General features: G+C 42.8%; 1 protein-coding gene across 7 annotated transcripts in view; it reads right to left on the reverse strand.

The window, feature by feature from the left end:
• Window positions 1–25,389, reverse strand: part of URI1 (URI1 prefoldin like chaperone) — a 186,094-nt gene that overhangs the window by 63,074 nt on the left and 97,631 nt on the right. For all 7 annotated transcript variants that reach the window (XM_029608442.1, XM_029608443.1, XM_029608439.1 and 4 more), the window contains 2 exons: window positions 22,148–22,226; window positions 10,918–11,053 (listed from right to left, as the gene is read on the reverse strand). In XM_029608442.1, coding sequence (XP_029464302.1) covers window positions 10,918–11,053; window positions 22,148–22,226 — 215 coding nt within the window. The remainder of the gene's footprint in view (window positions 1–10,917; window positions 11,054–22,147; window positions 22,227–25,389) is intronic.

The following is a 25,389-nucleotide window of genomic DNA, read 5'->3' on the forward strand; positions in this document are numbered from 1 at the left end:
TCCACTCGTGGCACACTGGGGCCTTCGTCTTCACCATGAAGACGAGCTCTGCTCATGGCACGCTGGGTTCTCCATCTTTGCATTTTCTGTGCTGGGGAGGGAGGATTCTGCACTCCACAGTAGCAAAGAATTCCCCCAGGATTAACATTTGTACCTGAAGCAATGGAGGGTGAACTGACTTGCCCAAGGTCACAAGGACGCACACTCATTTTAAAGTTACTGCCTTAGATTGTAAACCCTCTGGGGATAGGGAAATACCTACAGTACCTGAATGTAATCTGCTTTGAAGTGTCTGAAAAAGCAGAATATGAATCAAATAAATAAAGAGCAGGATTTGAACCCTGGTTTCTCTGGTTTGCAGCCCACTGCCCTAACCATAGGCTATTCCTCTATGGCAAAATACCACTTTCTTATCCAAGAGTGTATTTATCATCTCCCTCCTTTGTACTCCATCTTGGGAAGATAAGCATGCAAAATGGAGAAATTACTTACCTGATAATTTTATTTTCCTTAGTGTAGACAGATGGACTCAGGACCAATGGGTTATATGCTCCCCTGCTAGCAGATGGAGATAGTCAGATTTCAAAGCTGACGTCACCTTAAATATACCCCTGCCGTGACCTCAGCCCTCCAGTATTCTCTTCAAAAGCCACTGTGGACATACTATTGAAAAACTTAATTAAAATTTGGTTACAACTTGATTAGAACCTGATTAAAACGATTAAAAATGGATAGCCGTAACTGTACTCAACCAAACATAAGCGCTGAATCCCAGCAAGATTATAGATGCCCTGATCTAGGGATTGGGCGACGGCTTACCCATAACCTCTTGGAATTGAGATTCACCTCATGGGCAATTCCTTAGCACTGCTCTTGGGCAGCCTGGGTGGTATGCTGAGTCCATCTGTCTACACTAAGGAAAACAAAATTATCAGGTAAGTAATTTCTCCATTTCCTAGTGTGTAGCCAGATGGACTCAGGACCAATGGGATGTACAAAAGCTACTCCTGAACAGGGCAGGAGGCTGCCCATGGTTCGGTTAGAACTGCCCTTGCACCTGGAGAAGGTGTGCATGGAAGATCACTTCGCCGCTCGGCAGATGTCAACAGGAGACAGTAGCTTAGATTGCACCCAGGATACTGCCTGGGCCCTAGTGAAATGAGCTTTAACCTGAAAGGGTAATGGCTTCCCTGCCTCTACATAAGCTCCCGTGATCACCTCCTTGATCACCGAGCGATGGTAGCTCACAAAGCTGCTTCGCCTTGCTTCCTTTCCACCGTGAAGAACAAGCAAGCAGTCCATCTTGCGCACCAGTTCCGAGAGTTCCAGATACTGCACTAAAAGCCTACTGACGTTTAAATGGCGGAGGAGGCGGTAGTCTTCCATGTCCTTGTGTCTATCTAAGGACAGTAAGGAAATGACTGATTCAAGTAAAACTCCGAGACTATCTTGGACAAGAAAGAAGGAACGGTGTGAAGCTGTAACACTCCTGGAGCAATCCAGAGGAATGGTCCCGACATAACAATGCCTGGTCAGAGATGCGACGAGCCAAGCATATCACCACCAAGAACACAGTCTTCAGTGGCAACAGGCATAGGGATAAACTGTGCAGCAGCCAAAAGGAAGGCCCTGCTATAAAGTCCAATACTAGATTAATACCTTAATACCTTAATACAAACCGACCACCCCAGCTGCACACCCATCCCTTGGTCAGACCACTTCCGTATAGACACCCGATGCACAATCAAAGACACCCGCCCCCCCTCGCAACCCAAAAAAACAATAAAATTTCGCAAACAAGGCAAAACTGACGACATCAAAGAAGCCCTTTCAAAAGAACTCCCTAACCTAGACCTCACTGACGCTAACACAGCCATATCTTCATGGTTTCAAATCACCACAAACATAGCAGATAGACTCTGCCCATCCCAAACTAAAGAAATCAATGTAGACAAAAATAATAAAAAACCATGGTATACAAACGAACTTAAAACCATGAAACTTAATCTCCGCAAAATTGAAAAATCCTGGCGGAGGAATCAAATCCCCGCCACCCTAGCACAGTTTCGCACCCATCTACACACCTACCGAAAAGCCACCGAAAAAGCAAAGAAAGATTTCTATGCCGCAAGAATTCATCAGTTCCAGTTCAACCCACAAGCCCTTTTTCAATACGTAGCCAGCCTTATCACATCACCGGACAGGCATAACTCTGACAACGATGATGAAACAAAATGCGAAAAATTAGCATCTTACTTCCACACTAAAGTAGAGACCATTATGGCACGCTTTTCATCTCACCCCAATCTTGTGTACCTAACAACACCCAATAGTACCTCTACCGACCACACCAATCCTGCCACACAATTGCATCCATCTACACAAACCTCAAACCACACCCTCTCTAACTTCGAAAACACATCCACACTGGAAATCGAATCCACTATCAAAAAAATCAGACCTGCCTATCATCCCTCAGATAACCTGCCCACCAAAACATTAATTACAAACCCCACAGTAATAGCCAAACACATTGCAAACATCCTGAACAGATCTCTTACATTAGGCCAGGTTCCAACTGAACTTAAGCAAGCCATTATAAAACCTATTCTCAAAAAACCAGACTTAGATACAACTGATCCAGCCAACTATCGCCCAGTGTCAAACCTCCCTTTCCTTTCCAAAATACTTGAAAAAATAATTAACAGACAACTTACAGATTATATAGAAGACCACAATATCCTCTCCTCATCCCAGTTTGGTTTCCGTAAACACCATAGCACAGAAACCCTACTTATCTCCCTCTCGGAAACCATACTTAGAGCCCTGGACAAAGGACAATCCCACATACTCGCACTACTAGATATTTCGGCGGCATTCAACACAGTCAATCACAACATACTCATTAAACGCCTTATGGAAATTGGCATCTCTGACACCGCCCTTCTCTGGTTCCAGTCTTACCTACACGACAGGAGCTATAAGGTAAAAATTGGTCGCAACAAATCCAAACCAGTCAGGCTATCACAAGGAGTACCACAAGGCTCATCCCTCTCCTCAACCCTTTTTAATATCTACCTCCTACCTCTCTGCCTACTGCTCTCCAAACTGGGTTTCCAGCACTTCATATATGCAGATGACGTGCAGATACTCATACCAATAACTGACACTATCCCAAACGCAATGAAGATTTGGAACTCTGCTCTGTCTGAAATAAACAAACTACTCACTAACAACTTTCTGGCACTCAACACCAACAAAACAGAGCTACTCATCCTCTCTCCCCCTAACATTCCCACACTCAGCCTCTCTTCCCCCTCGCCAACAGGCTGCCCTCCCACACAATGTGTCCGCAGCCTAGGCATATGGATAGACAACCACTTTAACCTCAAAAAATTCATTTCTGCCACTATAAAGAGCGGTTTCTTCAAACTCCACACCTTAAAGAGAATCAAACCCTTATTACACACTTCTGACTTCCGCACAGTGCTGCAGGCCATGATCCTGTCCAAACTGGACTACTGCAACGCTATACTCCTAGGCCTACCTAAAAATACCCTTCAACCGTTACAGCTCCTACAAAACGCCGCCGCCCGCATTCTTACCAATACTCACCGTCATGACCACATCACCCCAGTTCTTAAATCCTTACACTGGCTCCCAGTAACCTCTAGGATAATTTATAAATCCCTCACCCTCATACACAAAGCCATTCACAACCAAAACATGCACTGGTTCCCTGAACATCTCCATCATTGCAACCCTACCAGACCAACTAGAAAGCAGCACCAAGCCAAACTCCTGACACCCTTCCCCAAAATCATCAAACATGCCACTATTAGAGAACGATCATTCATCATAGCAGGGACGTCCCACTGGAATAATATGCCCCCTCACCTACGTCAGGAGCCATGCCATAAAACATTCAAACAGAATCTTAAAACCTGGCTCTTCAAACTAGCATACCCTGACCGACTATTCCCAAAGATATAGACCCGATCCCTTACGCCCTACCTGACACACCTTTATCGAACTTAACCACCCCAGACCCCCCCTCATCCTCTCCTCCTCCTACATCCCTGTCCCCCCTCTTCCCTCCCTCCCCCCTACCTCCTCCCACTTCATCCCTGCTGACATCCCTCTCCCAAGCGTTCACCGCTTATATCCCTCTCATCATGTTGATGATTTAATAATCATCCTTCTTCTCTCATTTTAAAGAGTTAATATTTAACCTCTTTCTATAGTTGACCTAGTTTACCTCCTGTTTGTTTGACATTAAACTATTGTAAAGCTTGTTGCTATGTTATGTTACAATGTGAACCGGGGTGATGTTTTTTCCTAACGTGCCCCGGTATATAAAAAAATCTTTAAATAAATAAATACATAAATAAATAGATTAAGATTCCATAGCAGAACCTGCCACTGTTAAGGGTGGTTGAAGGTGTTTAATCCCTTTTAGAAAATGGGCCAAGTCTGGATGTGCCGAAAGGCAGGCACCGTTCACCTTGCCTCTGGAACAGGAGAGAGCCGCTACCTGGACCTTCAAGGAGTTAAGGGACAATCCTTTATTCAGGCCATCCTGTAAAAATTCCAGAACCATAGGGATTTTGGCCGTCCGAGGAGCAACCCTGCGTTCCTCGCACTAGGCGTCAAATATTCTCCAGATCTGCACATATATTAAGGCTGTCGAGGACTTCTGCGCGCTGAGCAAGGTGGAAATTACTGCCGCCAAATATCCATGCTTCATCAGGCGAGACCTCTCAAGGGCCAGACCGTAAGACAAAACAGTCAGGTCCTCGTGAAGGATCGGACCTTGTTGGAGCAGGTCCCTGTGCGGAGGGAGGTGTAGGGGGTCTCCACCAGAAGCCTTCGCATGTCTGGATACCATGGGCGTCTGGGCCAATCAGGAGCCACTAGAAGGACTAATTCCCTATGGTGCTCAATCTTGAGAATGATCTTGCCCAGCAGGGGCCACGGAGGGTGGGCGTACAGTAAGTCCTCTTCTGGCCAGGCCTGAATGAAGGCGTCGATCCCCAGGCATCGCTGATCTCTTTTGCAACTGAAGAATTGGGAAACCTTCACATTGTGAGATGAGGCCAGCAAATTGATGGATGGGAGGCCCCAGCAATCTATCAGCAGCTGAAAGACTCTGGTCGACAATGTCCTTTCTCCTGGATCCAGACTCTGCTTAAAAAATCTGCTCCGACGTTGTCTTTAACTGTGATGTGAGAGACCGAGATCATCCGTAGGTTCAATTCTGCCCATTCCGTAAGGGGATCTATCTAAAGGGACACCTGGTGGCTCTCGGTTCCTCTCTGACAGTTGATGTAGGTTACTGTTGTTGCATTACCGACATCATGCTAACTACCTGACCCTGAAGCATGTGGCTGAACTGTAGACACGCTAATCTGACTGCCCTGGCTTCCAGGCTGTTTATGTTCCAGCATGCTTCTTCCTTGGTCCAATGCCCCTGGGTCAATTCCTGACAGTGAGCTCCCCAACCTGTAGGCTTGCGTCCGTGGTGAGAACTAGCCTGACTTCAGTGCCGGCAAAAATAGTGGAAACTATTCTAAAGATCAAAATCACAGAGCATATAGAAAGACATGGTTTAATGGAACACAATGAACATGGATTTATCCAAGAGAAGTCTTGCGTAACAAATCTGCTTCATTTTTTTGAAGGGGTTAATAAAGGTAAACCCGTAGATGTAGTGTATTTCGATTTTCAGAAAGCATTTAACAAAATCCCTCATGAGAGGCTTCTAAGAAAACTAAAGTCATGGGATAGGAAGCGATGTCCTTTTGTGGATAAAACTGGTTAAAAGACAGGAAACAGAGAGTAAGATTAAATGGTCAATTTTCTAAGTGGAAAAGAGTAAATAGTCGAGTGCCTCAGGGATCTATAAGAACATGCCATACTGGGTCAGACCAAGGGTCCATCAAGCCCAGTATCCTGTTTCCAATAGTGGCCAATCCAGGCCATAAGAACCTGGCAAGTACCCAAAAACTAAGTCTATTCCATGTTACCTTTGCTAGTAATAGCAGCGGCTATTTTCTAAGTCAACTCAATTATTAGCAGGTAATGGACTTCTCCTCCAAGAACTTATCCAATCCTTTTTTAAACACAGCTATACTAACTGCACTAACCACATCCTCTGGCAACAAATTCCAGAGTTTAATTGTGTGTTGCATGAAAAAGAACGTTCTCGGATTAGTTTTGAATGTGCCACATGCTAACTTCATGGAGTGCCCCCTAGTCTTTCTATTATCTGAAAGGGTAAATAACTAATTCACATCTACCCGTTCTAGACCTCTCATGATTTTAAACACCTCTATCGTATCCCCCCTCAGCCGTCTCTTCTCAATATATTTATAAATGATCTGGAAAGGAATATGACGAGTGAGGTTATCCAATTTGTGGATGATACAAAATTATTCAGAGCAGTTAAATCTCAAGCAGACTGTGATACATTTACAGGAGGATGTTGTGAGACTAGAAAATTGGGCATCCAAATGGCAGATGAAATTTAATGTGGACAAGTGCAAGGTGATGCATATAGGGAAAAATAACCCATGCTATAGTTACACAATGTTAGGTTCCATATTAGGAGCTACCACCCTGGAAAAAGATCTAGGCATCATAGTGGATAATACTTTGAAATAGATGGCTCAGCGTGCTACGGCAGTCAAAAAAGCAAACAGAATGTTAGGAATTATTAGGAGAGAATGGTTAATAAAACAGAAAATGTCATAATGCCTCTGTATCGCTCCATGGTGAGACCGCACCTTGAATACTGTGTACAATTCTGGTCGCCGCATCTAAAAAAAATAGAATTGCGATGGAGAAGGTACAGAGAAGGGCGACCAAAATGTTTGCTATTCAAAACTGAAGGAGAGGTTGTATGGGAGCCCAAATGCAGTAGAAATGGGCATATGAGGCGGCATTTGGGGTCCATCTGCTTTGAGTTGCAAAATACATCAACTGCCTTATTTCATTATTCATGAGCCTCATTATCCCTTCAGCCAGGCAAAATCACGTTGTCGATGTTGCGTCTCCTGTAGAAAAAGGCAAGGATACCACGCAGAGTGCTGTGCCATAAGGGCAACATGATCTAAGGACATGAAGCCAAAACTGCTTGCCCACATTGCTATTTTCTCATTGCCTCATTTCCATACTCTCTGAAATACGTTTTCACCACAGCTTCATAGAATTGGTTAGGAAAAACCAGTACTGACAAAAAAAAAAAAGCTCATTACAGTAAGAAACAAATTGGCAATGCTCTACCTAGCTGCAAAGCATAAGGAACTACCAGCAAGCAAGGCCAGCATACATTTCCCCAAAGCTGACCTCTTCAGGAAGGGGAAGCATTCAGAGGACACTAGCCACAAACCTTTGCCTTCATATACCAAATAATCCTCAACCCTAAATTGTCTTGGCTTCCTGATCTCACAATCCCACATGTTCTGAGCTCTCAGCCTCAGTAAGGGCTTCAAGCGGAGGGGGTCTGGGGGTGGGGTGGGGGATTGGCATGTCGGCCATGCTTCTAACTAGATTTTTGGTGGAGGGAGGAGGAAGCAAGATTTTTTGGGCCTACAGGCCTGCAGAACATTTTTGAAGGGACTTGGGGTTGGGAGACCCACTCAACTCGTATTTTTTTTTTTTTTTTATAACTAGTGCTGCTTAACCAGCTATGTTGTTGGATAACTTTAATCCTGCTCTTGCAGATATCTATTGATGGGCAAATAACTTATACTGATAACACCAAAAATCAAAATTAGCTGGATAAGTTACCTCAAATTTCCCCCAGAATGCCCCCCCCCCCCCCACCCCCGAAGTGTCCTTACGTTTTTGGCTAAGAACTTATCCAGATAAAATTTAGCTGCACAAGTGCCGGCGATCTTCAAACGTTGGCATTTATCTGGATTAACTACCTTTGATTAGTGGCCTCCCAATACTTTGCTGCTATTCACCACCAGAAGGCCAAACGTGTTGGGTATGAATTGGCCCTTTAGAAAATAACAAGGACTGTTAATAAGTAGAACTACATGGAAGATGCATTTAACACCCCCAAGAAAAGAAATGGAAACAAATACAGGGGCAGATGGTCTTTATTGGTGAGATGAACCATAGGCAAATGATTAACATGCAGGCCGATTCAGTAAAGTCTGCGGGAGAGTGGACGAACGCCCGCTCTCCCGGCGCGTGCACAGGCCACTCGCCGGTGCGCGCAATTCTCTATTTAAATGAGGCCCGGCGGTAGAAACGGGCAAAAGGAGGCGCTAGGGACACTAGCGCGTCTCTAGCGCCTCCTTTTAGCCCGGAGCGGCGGCTGTCAGTGGGTTTGACAGCCGACGCTCAATTTTGCTGGCGTCGGTTCTCGAGCCTGCTGACAGCCACGGGCTCGGAAACCGGAGGGCGGCAAAATTGAGCGTCCGGTTTTCGACCCGACAGCCACCGGCCCAATTTAAATTTTTTTTTTTTTAACTTTTTTTTACCCTTCAGGACCTCCAACTTAATATCGCCATGATATTAAGTCGGAGGGTGCACAGAAAAGCAGGTTTTACTGCTTTTCTGTGCACTTTCCCGGTGCCCGAGGAAATTAGCGCCTACCTTTGGGTAGGCGCTAATTTCTGAAAGCAAAATGTGCGGCTTGGCTGCACATTTTACTTTCTGTATCGCGAGGGAATACCTAATAGGGCCCTCAACATGCATTTGCATGTCGAGGGCGCTATTAGGTTCCGCGGGTTGGACGCACGTTTTCCGCCCCTTACTGAATAAGGGGTAAGGGAAAACGCGCGTCCAAGGGCAGGTTAACAGTGCGCTCCGTCGGAGCGCACTGTACTGTATCGGCCTGATGATGAGTAAGCTCCTTGCTGTTCTCATGCTTGGTCTCCTTTATTTTTTATACTTTAAACTGTTTTACAAATTCCTGATATTTTATTGATCCCTATGGGATACTGGCTTCTAAACATAAACTTGAAAATAAAAAGCTCGAAGAATTTCTCTGCAACCTGAAATTTTGCATTTCTTATTTGAACTTTAAAACCAAGACCAGTCAGCTTCAGATTCCTGTCTCATTATAAATAAACTCTACAAAAGGCACTGGAGCAAGCTTTAAGGAATCTGTCTAGCACATTGAGTGTATTAACTTTGTTTATAAGTTGTCTGAATAAAATTATTCTCTATTTCAATAATATAAACAAAAATATATTAATTTTAACCATATGAGTGTTTCTTAATCAAACAATTGTACGTCTGAGAAGGGAAAAAAACCCTGTATTTCCCTCTTATGGTATATTTATTAGGCTCCAAGTTAGTTTCATATGCCAAATCTTTTCATTCTAAACATCTTCCATAATCAACAGAGATGGAAAAGAATACAGTACTAAGTCAGGATTAGTTTCAAAAGGAAAATTCTTAACAGGACTGACAGGCTTCTCCTTTCCAACACGCCTCTGATTTCTGTTTACATCTACCGTGTAGCAGCTCTGACTTTTGATAATGGTTTCCTTCATTTAAGAGTAAAAGAAAATAGCAGTTATCTTCCTGGGAAAGCTCGAACTATTGAATTAAACATTTTGCTACGTACAACTTACGCGTGCCAAGTCCAAAAATGAAGGCGTGTATCTGATCCAAAAGTGGGCCAGATCAAGCTCCAGCAAAGGAAGACAGAATGCTACACAGGTTATACGAAAGGATTTCAGAGTTTGTGCAAGCCTGGTGCTAGTGCCCAAATCAGAACGAGTAACACAACTGCTGGTGCCACTACCACGGGCAGACCTTGTACGAGTATACCTGTATAAGTAACAGAAGCAGAGCTTGCCACGATTGCTGAGAAAAGACTATTTTACCATTTATCTTCGTTATTTGTCGACTTGCGACCTTATTAGCTCCGTTTGCTGTTCTATTGTACTTGTTACTTATATTTGTTTTATATTGTCATTTATATTTGTTATTTATATTTGCCGTTCTATTTATACCTGTTATCTATACTTGTTATTCGACGATTTGTTTTAATGTAACGCCATAACCGCGATTGTTCTGTTTCAATGGAAACCGATATGATTTGATATTTTTTTCAAGAATGTCGATATATAAAAACTCTAAATAAATAAATAAATAAGAAACCTCATGTAGTCCCCAAGAAAAATAGACTATAAATCCTCTAATCAACTTGTACTTCATATTCATTTACTTCATCACCAGTAAAAATCTCTGAAGGAAATGGAATGTTTAATATTGGACTTCTAAAATGTTTTTAATTAAATGAAATAATGTTTTAGGGCTTTTTTTTTTTTAACTTTAAAAACCCGAGCATGAGCTTTATAAATTGGTAAATCAATGCTTTTATGATCCCTCTTGGTCATCACCGAGTGCAAGATAAGCAGAATGTTCAACTTGAGTGAGTCCAAGCAGGCCCAACTGTTTGAAATGTGATGCATGAATCACCTAGAAATGCACTCCTTGAGCAAGTTAATTTCTCTAAATACTTGTGTCAACTGCTTCTTTGCAATGCCTCGTGGAAAAAAAAAAAGTTTTAAAAGCCCATAAACAAACCTTTCTTACAAACAGCAGTAAAATCACTCCGGTCAGGCCATCTACCGTTAGTTACTGTCCTTTCTGGGTTAAAGTTTAAACTTTGCTTCAAGACTCCGGTTCCTCCAGACACAACATTAACTGACGGTAAATATCCCGCTCCTCCGGAATTACAGGCGAAATCAATTAACTAACTAGTATCATCTCATGCCAAGGCAAAAAAAAAAAAAAATAGATGTGGCCTCCTCTTATAGTCATAAATAGTTTTCTTCCGTAGATTGGAGTTTCTCTGTTAGATGCTGCACAAAAGCTTAAGTTGTTCAGAAAGTTAACCTAAATTTAATTTGATATTAATCTGGTTTCTGCTATGAAAATACATACGTTTTTTCCTGTGGTCCACTAGACTATTAGCCTGTTTTGCTGAGCATTTGGCAAACCAGTTGTCCCCAAGCAAAACAGTGATTTCATTGGTGTGAACAAGTCTTCCAGGCATAAAGGCAAGAGGACCAAACGGCACCTGTCAAAAGCCATAAAAAAAAACCTAAATTAGAATAGCAACAAGTAAAAGCAGACAAGTCGTCTTCACGAGACAGTTTTCCAATCAAACCAAATATAATCAAAGGGTGTACAGCATTCCAGTGAAGCAGAGATAGGTCTAACAAACGCTTCAGCATCAGAGATGCTAAAATGGAAGTGAACAAATTAAGTGATTTTTTTTTCTGCAAATCTGTGAGCCATCAATCAGTGATGCAAAATTAATAAAGTTTGACAAAATTATTTGGAGCATGATGCACTGTCTGTGAGAAGTAGGTTTTCTTCTACAGCATGTGACAGAGCCGTGAAGGGGTGCAAAGGACGGTGTAAAAACCGCTTTGATTAATGCAGAAAGGTGGTATACAGGAGAGGAAGGAAATAAACTACATGGCCATGTACACCCAACTTGTCAATTATCTGCTGGAGTAATGGGACTTGCGATGGATAATTCAGGAAAGGTGATGAGGCTTCCAAACTCCAGGACGGAATTCAGCAAAGCACCATCTTCACCAAATACCCGTACAAAGTATGGTGAGGATAATCTATGGATTGGGGGGGCGGTTCTGTTAGGACAATTTTAACTTTTTATTTTCTACAGTGTATCTAGGAACATCTTGTATCCATTTCATGTCATATCTGAATTGATTTTTTTTTTTTTTTTTAGAGATATGCCATCATTTGCTTCATTTTGATTAGTATACACGCACAATTTTATTTTTTATTAGTGCTAACACTAAAACAAATGACATAAAACAAAACAAAGTTTCCACTGCACACCCAGATTGATTTTCTATAACTTCCCAAGTTTTTGAGCTTCCATGGACATTCTTTAGATAGTAAGTATACGGTAAATGATCCTGGGATTCTCCTTTGTACTGTGGGGGGAGGAAACGATCCTCTTTCTGTTTCAGAGGCTCTGTACTGAATATAAGAACAGACTTCCTGATCACAAGAGAAGAGGCCTAAGCTATATTTCTGGTATATTCAGGGTCCTGGGTTTGTAGCATTATGGCACTAGTACACAAGGAGATGGACCAAAAAATATTGTTACTGTCTTCATCACAAGGACTTGGCTAAGTTGGCAGTACAACCTAGCGGTCACCATGCAGATTTCAGGGAAAAAAAAAACCAGAAAAACTAATCATCATCCCTTTCTCAGACACTCTTACAATATGGCTTTGGTCACAGCTCTCAGTTTTTTTTCTCCTTTCATTAATCTTTCTTCACTTACCAATCTAGATCTTATATTGGATGACCTTTCAGCCTTGATTTAATAACCATGATAACCCAACACCATGATGGTGCTTTATAATGAAGAACCCAAAAATATTAGCGGTAACAGAAACTTTAGCTATTAGTTTTGCGGCCAGAGCCCAGAGCAAGGAGGAGCAGGAAGCAGGGCAGTGTCAGCCCCAGGGGCCTATGGGACTCTTCCTCTTTCTTGGAGCCATGGGGGGGGGGGCTGAAGGAGGCAACGGCAGTTGGGGCTGCTGCTGCCACTTGCACTTCCAGTTGGGGGGAATTGAGTGAGTGAGAGCAAGTGTGTGCGTGTGTAAGCGAGACAGCATGCTTATTTTATTAATTTTATTTACTGTATTTGAAGTTTGTCAGCTGCTCACACCAACAGATCAAAGTTGATAACAAAGCAAAAACATACATAAAAATATAAAAAAAAACAAACATTAAAATCATTACGTAATAATGGCAACTATAAAAAAACTGAGCATGTAAAATAAGTGTACCCTATCAAAAACACTTACTGAGCCAGCGTTCAAGAGAGATGTGCACATTACATGTTGATGCCAAAAGCTTGTTTAAAAAAGCTAAGTTATTAAAACGTTTGAGAAGTACTGGTGTTTGCCATAGTCGTAGCTGCTCAAGCACTGACTTCCAACGGATCAGGCCTGCAATGGAAAAAGCTCACTCCCTTGTTTCCACTAAGCGAGCACGCTGGCTGGTTGTGATTTCCAAAAGGCCTTTTCTCTGCAGATCTGAGGGACCGTGTCAGAATGCAGACACGCAGAGGTGAGTCTAACCATGGTACCGACAGATTCAGTAACTTGTGAATCAGCATGAAAACTCTGAATTTAATTCTCCACTGAATAGTTAACCGATGGTGGGAATACAAGACCGGAGTTATATGATCATAAGTACTTTTTCCAGTTAATAATATGGGAAGCGGACTTCTGAAAAATTTGTAACAATCTTAAGAGTACTGAGTCTAGAACAATTTGTAACAATCTTAAGAGTACTGAGTCTAGAACAAGCTATGGCCCCGCTGGTCAAATCCGCCCTGTTACCAAGTTTTATCTGGCCCACTTGCATGTAAAAAAATGCATTGTGTGTGGCCCGCACTGTGTGGAAGTTAAGACGGCCTGGCCTGTCCTGCACTGCGGCGCCGTGGAGCAATGAGCTGGCCAGGTTCTCAAGCCCCTCCAGCAAGAAGAGGAGATTTGTGCTGGCAGGGATCCCGACTCCACCAGCCAGAGGAGGCCTTGCTAACCCGCCAACGGGGCTTCCAGCACCCAGCCAGCAGGAAGATGACCACGATGCTGCCGGCAGAAGAGGTGAGTAACATGGCGGGGAGGGAAGGGAGTGAAAGGGGGAGAGTGACTGACAAGGAAGGGAGTCTTCACTAAGAAGGACAGGGAGTGAGTGGGGGGAGGGAGTGTGACAAGGAAGGGAGTTGGGGGGGGAAGGAATTCTTTACTGAGAGAGGTGAGTGGGGGGAGGGAAGCCTGACAGAGGGCAGGGAGAGAGCTTAACTGAGAAGGAAGGGGTAAGAATGAGGGATGGGGAGGGAGTGGGCGAGTGACACAGAGAAGGGAAGAAGGTGAGTAGGAGTGAGGAAATTGAGTGTACGCGTGACTGATAGAGTGGAGGGATGGCGTGAGTGAGAGGGAAGGGGAAGGGAGGGTAGTGAGATTACAAGGGTTTGTGAATGAGTGTGTATGTGAAACAGAGGAGAAAGTGTGTGCGTTCCCCCCACCTCCCCTCCACTAATCCACTACTATCTTAGGGTGACCGGAAAGCAAAGGTTCCTATGTATGGAGAGGCGGGAAGTTTTAATTATTGGGTGTTTCATATATGTCTGCTATTTTTAAATATTTAATTGATTTTTGGGAAATGTTTAACCCTTTTTTATCCAAATTCCTCTTAATTATTATATGTTCTATTCCTCATCTGCTTTGAAATATTTTTATTAGTATATCATGATTGATTTTATCTTTCTTGATTTTGTTTTATGAGGAATGGTGCTATTTCTATTTTTGCATTATTGCACTGGCTTGTAGTGGTTTCCATTTTAGTTTTTTTTTTTTGTCTGCGCCCTTCTGTTTTATACTTTATGGCCTTATTCTTATGTTCTGCATTTGTGACAGAGGTGAGGCAGTCTCTGTTTGCCAGGAAAATGCTTTGCACCTCTTGGGTTGAAGGTCTTGCTGATTTTGTTAAGAGGCTGGGAGTCATGATTGAAGGGGGCTCCTTGGGTATTAAAATAATGGTGCTTAAGCCTACCGGCTACTGAAATGCCTGCAGCAAGGGTTAGGGGTTTAGTTTTCGTATTGAGGTGGTCCAAGGGGGACCCCCACACTCTGCCGGCACACGTTGAGGTCGATAACTTGTAAAGTGGCTACAAGACAAAAAAAGTTTGCCCATTCATGGTCTAGAAAACTGAGCATCAGTGAGCTGCAAAAGTCAACCCCTGAAAATAAGAGTGAAGAAGTGTGTGCATGATTGAGAAAGTGTGAGATAAGAGCATGTGCAGGAAAATTGGTTCTTAGCTGCTAATTTTCTTTCCCGTAGTACCAAAGATCGGTCCAGACTACTGGGTTTTGTAACCTTGCCAGCAGATGGTGGAAGATAAAGTTTTACTGACACTGCTATATAACCAAGCGTGCCACCTGCAGTCCCTCAGGATTGACCTGTATCCAAGTCAAGAGGAAAACAGTACCAAACTTAACAGCCCACCCCCTTTTCTCAATGAACAGGAGGATGGCGACGCTGTAAGATACTGGACACGAGAACTCTGTTCCAGAATATATATATCTAACAAAACAATTTAGCAAACTACTACCAACTCTGGAGTGGAGTAGGAGCCTAGTGGTCGGAGCAATGGGCCCTGAACCAGGGAAGCCAGGGTTCAATTCCCACTCAGGGACTGTTAAAGGCAAATTACCTCTCCCTCTAGCAAAAATTAATGAGGTGAATAACCTTTTGGCATGGAGGAGTAGTGGTTAGAGCAGCAGGCTGTTAATCAGGAATTCCAGGGTTCAAATCTCATTGCTACTCCTTGTGACCTTGGGCAAGTCACTTTACCCCTACTTTGAAGTGTCTGACAGGAAGAATAATAAATTAAATTAGACCCAGTAAGGAAAACTGAGAAAGCCTGAACTAATTAGATCACAGAAGCTAAGCAGGGTCAGGCCTGGCTAATACATGGAGGGGGGGGAACTACCAGGGAGGAGCCAGCTGCTGTGCAAAAAACCAGCAAACATCTGCAAGTGCTCTGCCCAGAAGAGGAGGCAGCCATCACGATGCAGGCTGTGATCACATAACCCTCAACATCCAGAAATGGGTAGAAAGACAATAGGGAAAAAAACCAGGTGTTTCTTTTGGGGAGATACCAGTTCCGGAGATGGTTTTCAAGGGTGATGAGTCAGATGAACTGAACCAAATCACTGTGAACCTGGAAGATGTAGTAGACCAGATTGACAAACTAAAGCAAATCACCTGAACCGGATGATGTGCACCCCAGGGTTCTGAAGAAAATAAAAAATAAAATTTCAGATCTATTAGTTAAAATTTGTAACCTATCATTAAAATCATCCATTCTACCTGAAGACTGGAGGGTGGCCAATGTAACCCCGATATTTAAAAAAGGTTCCAGGGGAAATCCGGGTAACTACAGACCAGTGAACCTGACTTCAGTGCCAGGAAAAATAGTGGAAACTATTCTCAAGATCAAAATCGTAGAGCATATAGAAAGACATGGTTTAATGGGACACGGTCAACATGGATTTACCCAAGGGAAGTCATGCCTAACTGCTTCATTTCTTTGAAGGGGTTAATAAACATGTGGATAAAGGTGAACCGGTAAATGCGTTGGATTTGGATTTTCAGAAGGCGTTTAACAAAGTCCCTCAAGAGACGCTTCTAAGAAAACTAAAAAGTCATGGGATAGGAGGCAATGTCCTTTCGTGGATTACAAAATGGTTAAAAAGACAGAGTGGGATTAAATGGTCAATTTTCTTAGTGGAAAAGGATAAACAGTGGAGTGCCTCAGGGATCTGAATCGGTGCTTTTCAATCTACCTTATAAATGGCCTGTGACCGACGGCCCGCAAATGCGCAGTAGAGACCAGCTCTACCGCGCATGTGCGGGCGAGCACGTCGCTCTGAGCCAGCGTCAGAAAAAAAGAAAAAACAATGGCGGCGTCCAGTGGCAGCGGCAGCGGCGTTGGGTGGCGGCGGCGGCGGCGTTGGGTGGCGGCGTCCGGTGGTAGCGGCGGCGGCGTTGGGTGGCGGCGTCCGGTGGCAGCGGCGGCGGCGTTGGGTGGCGGCGTCCAGTGGCGGCGGCGGCGGCGTTGGGTGGCGGCGTCCGGTGGTAGCGGCGGCGGGTGGCAGCGGCATCCAGCGGCGGCGGCGTTGGGTGGTGGCGGCGTCCGGTGGTAGCGGCGTTGGGTGGTAGCGGCGTCCAGCGGCGACGGCGTTGGGTGGCGGTGGCGTCCGGTGGCAGCGGCGGCAGCGAGGGAGGAGAGAGAGAAGGAGGGACTGACAGAGAGGGAGGGACTGAGTGAGAGGGAGGAGAGAGAGGGAGTGGGACTGAGTGGAGAGGGAGAGAGGGAGTGGGACTGAGTGAGTGGGAGGGAGTGAGTGGGACGGAGGGAGAGGGGGGGACTGAGTGAGGGGGAGGGAGAGAGAGAGGGAGTGGGGACTGAGGAGAGTGGGACATAGAGGGAGGGGGGGAGGGAGTGGGACAGAGGGAGAGAGTGGGACAGAGGGAGAGAGTGGGACTGAGGGAGAGGGGGAGGGAGTGGGACTGAGGGAGAGTGGGAGAAGGGGGAGGGAGTGGGACTGAGGGAGAGTGAGAGGGAGGGAGAGAGGGGGGGAGGGAGTGAGACTGAGTGAGAGGAGAGGGAGGAGTGGGTGGGAGGTAGGGGGTGGAGGGGAGAGAGAATGAGGGGGAGGTGACAGACAGAGGGATGGAGCCCTTTTTAACGGCGGTGGCAGCGAGGGAGGAGAGAGAGTGAGGGACTGAGTGAGAGGGAGTGGGACTGAGGGAGTGGGAGGGAGGGAGTGGGACGGAGGGAGTGGGACTGAGGGAGAGTGAGAGGAGGGAGAGAGGGGGGAGGGAGGGAGTGAGACTGAGTGGGAGGGAGGGACTGAGTGGGAGGAGTGGGGAGAGGGAGGGAGGTAGGGGGGTGGAGGGAGTGGGACTGAGGGAGAGTGAGTGGGAGGAGTGGGTGAGAGGGAGGGAGGTAGGGGGTGGAGGGGAGAGAGAATGAGGGGGAGGTGAGAGACAGAGGGATGTAGCCCGTTTTAACGGGCTTAACGGCTTGTATATTTATAAATGATCTGGAAAGGAATACGACGAGTGAGGTTATCAAATTTGCGGATGATACAAAATTATTCAGAGTAGTTAAATCGCAAGCAGATTGTGATACATTACAGGAGGACCTTGCAAGACTGGAAGATTGGGCATCCAAATGGCAGATGAAATTTAATGTGGACAAGTACAAGGTGTTGTGTATAGGGAAACATAACCATTGCTGTAGTTACACGATGTTAGGTTCATTATTAGGAGCTACCACCCAGGAAAAAGATCTAGGCATCATAGTGGATAATACTTTAAAATAGTCGGCTCAGTGTGCTGCAGCAGTCAAAAAAGCAAACAGAATGTTAGGAATTATTAGTAAGGGAATGGTTAATAGAACGGAAAATGTCATAATGCCTCTGTATCGCTCCATGGTGTGACCGCACCTCAAGTACTGTGTACAATTCTGGGCGCCGTATCTAAAAAAAGATATAGTTGCACTGAAGAAGGTACAGAGAAAGGTGACCAAATGATAAAGGGGAAGGAATAGCTCCCCTATGAGGTTAGGGCTGTTCAGCTTGGAGAAGAGATGGCTGAGGGGGGATATGATAAGAGGTCTTTAAAATCATGAGATGTCTAAAAGGGGTAAATGTGACTCAGTTATTTACACTTTCGCATAGTAGGAGGACTAGATGGCACTCCATGAAGTTAGCATGTGGCACATTTAAAACTAATCAGAGAAAATTCTTTTTCACTCAACCACAATTAAACTCTGGAATTTGTTGCCAGAGGATGTAGTTAGTGCAATTAGTGTAGATGTGTTTAAAAAATGTTTGGATAATTTATTGGAGAAGTCCATTAACTGCTACAGGTACAAACTTAGATTGTAAGCCCTCTGGGGATAGGGAAATACCTACAGTGTCTGAATGTAATCCACTTTGAAGTGAAGCGAAAAGTGGAATATAAATCTAAATAAATAAATAAATAAATAAATAAATAGGGAATAGCCACTGTTATTATTGGCATCAGTAGCACGGGATCTACTTGGTGTTTGGGTACTTGCCAGGTACTAGTAGCCTGGATTGGCCACTGTTGGAAACAGGATACTGGGCTTGATGGACCCTTAGTCTGACCCAGTATGACATGCTCTTATGTTCATATAAATCAACAGAATGAGCAGACAACTCTCCCACCTTCTTTCCATGGGCAGGTCTCTGGACTAATCTGTGGTACTATGAGAACGAAAATTAGAAGGTTAGAACCAATTTCCCTTTCCAGTAAATTCCCAGATCAATTCAGACTCCTGGGATGTACCTAAGCCCACTAAACTGGGAGGGATCTGGAGGATCCTGCTCGCAGAACACTCTCACCAAAACACTCTGCGAAAATGTCTGGTGAAGCGTGCAAAGACTTCCAAGTTGATGCGCCTCGGTCCAAGAAGCTGCCACTAAACGCATCGAATGAGCTTTCAAATATTTCCGGAACCAAACGACTCTTAGAGATATAGGCTGAACCAATCGCCTGTTTGAGCTAACGTGCAATGGTAGCTTTGGAAGCTTGACGTCCCTTCCTCAGACCATTCCAGAGGATGAAAAGGTGATCCAACGTATGAAAATCATTAGTGACTTCCAGATATCTTAACACTACAAGCCAGATGTGTGTATGATTGAGGATGTGAGACAGAGCATGGTATGCGTGTGCTTGAGCGTGTGTGTGTGAGAGAGAGAGAGAGAGAGAGTGCATCTGATTGCGTATGTTTGGGCATGTGTGTGTGTATGAGACAGTATGTGTGCGTGAGTATGAGTGCGTGAGAGAGAGAACACGTGTGTTTTTGTGCATGGGTGAAAGAAAAAACTTGGCAAGCAAACCCCCCACTACCATCATCTCTCCTCCTGTATAATTCATGACAATCTTATGGCACCTGGAAATCAACTTCCCAGGTATGAAGACCAGAAGTTTTTTGTTTTTTTTTTTAACCTTATTAGTTTTAATTATTGGGCCTTTGTATTGTATCTATTATTTTGAAATGTTATTGGTATCTGGAAAATGTTTATATGATTTTTCAATTATTGGATGTTGTGTTCATCAGCTGTTTTGAAATATTTGGTCTTTTTACTAGTACGGTTTTACTACTATTGATTTTATATTTCTTGATATTTTATGAGGAATGCTATTGTTACTGTTTATGCATTGTTGCACTACATACAGAGTCTGGATTGTTGCAGTTTTCCAGTTCAGTTTCTATTTATACTTTATGGTCTCTTTATCATGTTAGGTGAGGGTCTGTCTGTGTTCTGCATGTATGACTATGGTGAGGTATTCTGCTAACATGTATTTTCTGTTTAGGGATCTAAAGTAGCTTGATGTTCTATTTACCTAATACGAGGGTGTATCGGTATTTTATGACCTGGTGTAATATTTGCAGTGCTGCCTTTTCATAGGTAGAGTTATTGTTTGAGTGCTGGCAGTTCTAGTGTGGAGGTTTAATTGCAATCATATTTCGTTTATTCATGGCTTTGAGAGCCAAGTACATACAACGTATTGCAATAGGCCTAATACCATATGGGTTTTAAAGTGTCTTTTTTTTTTTTTTTACTTTTTTGCAGGGTTTTCTGTATAATCCCACCCATCACTGTGACCCATAGTCATATTACAACAGCTTGTACAAAAAGTGTGTGATTTTTCTTCAGGAAGAGTAAGCTTATCTTTCCCTTTTGCCATTTTTAACAATAAACGTAATACCTCAACTTTTTTTTTTATTTTAATTCAGCCATGGATTGTAGTGAGCAGAGTATCACACACACGAGCATGGTCTATCAGGTATGTCATGAGGAGAAAATGGTTGAGAATCACTTGCCTGGAAGGCAGTCGGCTGAAATGTATGAGCATTTTGCTCAGGTGCAAAGAGCTCTTCACTCAATGCAGCCTTCACGTTCAACAAATGCCTTACACTTTTATTGAATTTGGCAGGTTTAGAAAGGGGAGGGGAAGAATATGACAGGAATAGTCACAACTATCCATGTTCTAAGTAAAATCATGCTGGGGTCTTAATAACTGCAACCAGTTACTTTTCAAACTCTATCTCCACAAAGATTTTAATACAGATTTCACACTTGTCAATATCATAGGATTGATAAGCTATAATCTATTGACAAACACTTGTTGTGCCACATTTGTATAGCAAGATGGTTGGAGGGTCACCTAGACCTTACACTTGCTAGTGCACATGCTAACATAAGAACTTGCCTTACTGGGTGAGACTGAGGGTCAATCAAGCCCGGTATCCTGTTTTCAACAGTGGCCAATTCAGGTCACAAGTACCTGGCAAGATCCAAACAGTAAATAGATCCCATGCTATCACGCAGTGATATTTCTTAAGTCTACTTGGTTAAAATCAATTTATTGACTTCTTCAGGAATTTGTCCAAAGCTTTTATAAAACCCAGCTAACTGCCTTAAGCACATCCGCTGGTAATGAAGTCCAGAGCTTAACTGTGCGTTCAGTGAAAAATAACTTTCTCTGATTTGTTTTGAATGATCTACCTACTATCTTCATAATGGAGTGCCCCCTAGTCTTTGTATTATTTGAAAGATTAAATAACTGATTGACATTTTCTCATTCTATTCCACTTATGATTTTATAGACCTCAATGTTATCCCCCCCACCCACCCTCAGATGTCTTTTCTCCATGCTGAACAGACCCAACCTCTTTAGCCTTTACTCACAGGGGAGCCGTTCCATCCACTTTATCATTTTGGTCACACTGGGAATGATAAATTACCTGAAAGGTATCTTCTCTGTGGAGAGACAGAGAAAGACCTGCACAGGTACAAACCTTGTACCTAATTGTGAAAATAATGTATAATGTATTTGTGCTGGGATTTGTCTGTGATCTTAGTACTTTAGTAAAAGATTTACAAACCTGTATTTTGAAATGAAAGTAATTAGTGCAAAATAAAAGAACTGGCAATAGCCCATAAGCATCTTAAATCTCACACACACATACATGGTATCTTGGGTTTAATATACCCCTAGCAGATATTTAAGGCAACAGGATTAAAGTTTGAACAGCGAGCAGTGGACTTGCTGCAAAATATTCATGTTAAAGTATAGATCAGTAAGTCGATATGAAGATCATTAAAAGAAAAATTAGCAGCACCTTTTTATATTAAAATCAATGTTCAAGAGTTTAATTCTGTGAATCAGAAAATAATATGGCCTGCTCCTTCTCTGATGAGCAGCAGATGATAAAGTACCATATTTCAGTTCAAAGTATAATCTTCCATACGGTAATAGCTTTGCATACCTAATGATTTTTTGTTAGCATTTTTATCATTAGTTCTCCAGTCATAAACATGACAATTTACTACAAATCTGAAAGAAGCAGAAGAACCTTAACGATTACCCTAATTAATGTATTGCTACTACAAAGTATTATATAGCATGCCTGAATAATACACATAAGAGGTACCAGAATAACTTCTGGTGCAGAAAACCTAGGAGACAGCAGTGCATTATTTTCAATGAAATATGCAGTACATACCATAATGTCGTAAGACAGTTTATCAGGCAGCGTGCTGAGCCGTTTCTGAAGTACCTCATAATCATTCTCAACCTTCTTCCTGTTAAACACAATTTAGTGTAACTAAAAAAAAATCTTAAATTTAAAAAGAACACACTACCAAGACATTTAATTACTTCATTTAAAAGTTTGCCTGAATAACTGCAGAATACTGTGCCACTTAGTGGATGTCAGCCACCGATTAAAAGATATATTGGCACATTCAGCCTAATTATAGAAGCCTCATCAGGAGAATTCCTGCTTCCAGAGAGGTCCACTATATAATGCCAGTGTCATATAACCATCAGGTCTAAAATTGACCTGCTGAGAGAACTGATGTGGAGACGACCATGGCCACCTTCAAAATAAAAAAAGACATGTATCTGAACAAATTATGGATTATCCCAATATCACTAAAAGGTAACTGATAACCAAAAGCAAGACTCTCTCTCTGTGTCCTAGAATCCTGAATTCCAAAGCAAAAACTGGACTCCTCCATGTTTGCTGAATACACAAATTCCTGTTACGTGTTGCTGCCTTATAAAAGCTTCTCACGCAGCCTTTCACCTAGCTTATGCCAGAAATCTTTAGGGGCATCTGATGCATATCTAATGCCTCTAACGTCAATAGAATTTTCACTGAAAATATTTTCTCCTTTGCCTGTGAAAACCTGCTCAGTGTGTTCAGTCACAATGGTCTCTGGGCCAGAGGCTTGGCACCTTTATGGACAAGCTGTGGTAGCAGGTAGATGGAACAAATCTCCTCTTATAAACAGAACTGCTACAAACACAGCGACTAACAAAAATGCACCATATAAACTTTACTTCAGGTGCAAAGCTGTGAAGCTATTTTCCATTCTTGTTCCTTGGCCTTGCCTACCGATGATTAAAATCAGAAGAAATATAATTATTGCAAAAGGTGCAGACTGGTGCCTTAGTTGTTAGACTAGGCCAGGCAGGTGCAGTCTGAAATAGCCAGGATTCCCAAAGCAGCACATGCTAGTGCCACACTTCCAAAAAAACCACTCTCTCAGTCCTCTAGTGAGAGGGCCACAGAGACACCAAAAGTGCATGCAAGCGCACTGAAGGGCAGTTCTCACCGAAAAGGACATCCAAGCATACAGAAACTTAAAAAAACCCACAATCCAAAACCAAAAAGTTAAAAAGAAAAAAAAAAATCCTCACCAGCAACAAAAACTGCTTTTGTGGGAAACAGTGAACAGCCAACTTTGGAAAGCCTGAAGCAGTGAACGGAGGAAGCTGTTCCATGACCCCCTCTGCTGGTTTGTGGAGTTGTAAACCAGCTACTGAATGAGGCTGCGACGTGCACAGAAGTTTGCCCAGGACCACAGCATGCTTTTGAGAAACGTTATAACGTCCAATATGCCATTTTTTTTCATTCTCCCCAGTTATTCTCTACCTCCAAGGTGGCCCTTTATGTATTCATTCCTGCTAATGCGTTTCCAAACGTGACAGCAGGCATAAAAAAAATAACCCAGGTATAAGCAGAAAGCCAACCCTTTTGTGGTCTTGCTGGATTGCTCAAAATATCAACTTGCTGTTTTTTTAAGACTCAGTTGTGTCCTCGGCCACCAGCCCTTCTTAATTTTAATATTTTATTTCTCACTTTTTTTTTGTTTTTATAGTGTTACAAACCTCGTTTCCTAAGACCAGGCTTTAAAACAGTTCAAGGCTGGAGGGGCTTCAGTGGCAGGAGCTTTCAAATATTTGGCAGAAATGCAGTAAAACTTAAAAAGAATGAATGAGGGGGCTGCTAACGATTCCTATCAATTTGGGGATTTTTTTTTTTTTTTTTTTTTTTTTTAAGAAACAGCTGCTAGCCAAAATTCTTGGAAGCTGGGAGAAGGAGAAATTATTATTATTATTTTTTTTTAACTCTTGTTTATGAGGGAGCGGTTTTATTTTTTGCTCACCCCCTCCCTTTTTCTGCAGTCCAGCGTCTTTCAAAATGAAGCATGCACGCTGCGGTATTTTTAAGATTTCTGCACGTGGATTGTCAGTATTTAGGGGTTGCTTTGATTTTTGTGTTTCTGCTGAATGCAGCCTAATTGAGAATCAACCAAAAATCTTTGCTGTGATGAGCTGTCGCTACAAATAATTCAGTTGGCAACTTCTATGTCATGCAAAGATAGTAAATTAAAAAAAAAAATAATAATAATCTCCTGCTTGCTATTGTACAGCCCCAGGATTCATCTTGCCACTAGAAAAGGCTGACTGTGAGTTCCAGTAACTTTCCAAAAATTTACAATGAACCCTACTTGATATCTGTAAGGTCACCTGTGTTATTATGGGAAAAACAGGGGCCGACTTGATTAAGGGAACTCTACTTCATGTAATCATTTTTCCCAACCGTTGCCTCTTTTGTCCTTGGGATATCTAAGACAGACATCATTTTAGAGTTGTACTGCCTATTTTGAAAGATAATATTTTAATGTTCACAACAGTGGGTGTGCGCTCATCATTCGTTTCAACTCTCCGGAATCAGTGCCTGGCATGGTCTCTATGCTTTCAGTAAAAACTGGACACCACCCAATCCTTTTCCCCCCTTTGCATTCTAAGCTATTTTAGAGCAAATGAAGCCTAGCCTAGTACAGTGTTTAAATAAAATAAACTAGGTCTATAAAAGCCAGGGACTGAGAAAAAGCAACACAGAGCACAGCATACGAGTAGGGCCTTGCGCCGCCATCTCACGCTCTTTAACTCAGAAAGGGTCAAAGTGGAACAATTACTGTGCCTATTACTAGGAACCTTACCTTAGCTGTAAACAACTAATTATGAAAATTATTACAGGATCCCATTTTAAGATACAGTGTGTAGGAAAGGCACGATATAAATAAAAATATCCTTTTCCTCCCAACAAGGGGCTCCCTTTTAATCAAGGCTCTTTCAGTAACATGTCACAGGTGAGCTTACCAATATTAATTTACTATATGTCTAACAGTTATTCATAATCTGTCATTTAATTCGCTGTTAAACGGCCTCTTTTCTCAGGCCACCACATGGAGCTGTTATTTAACTGGCATGGGCTCTATTAACTCAGGAGCTATGAGAGGCAAGCAATCTGCTCCCAGATACTGAACATTTAGGATTATGAAGCACTTTATAATAAAAAAAAAAAAAAATGTTTTATAATAAAATAAAAACTGTAGTATTCAAGTATCTTTAGGAATTATGCACTTGACAGTGCACCATAATCAAAATTTG

Source organism: Rhinatrema bivittatum, chromosome 7 (genome assembly GCF_901001135.1).
Source record: "Rhinatrema bivittatum chromosome 7, aRhiBiv1.1, whole genome shotgun sequence".
Taxonomy (NCBI): Eukaryota; Metazoa; Chordata; class Amphibia; order Gymnophiona; family Rhinatrematidae; genus Rhinatrema; species Rhinatrema bivittatum.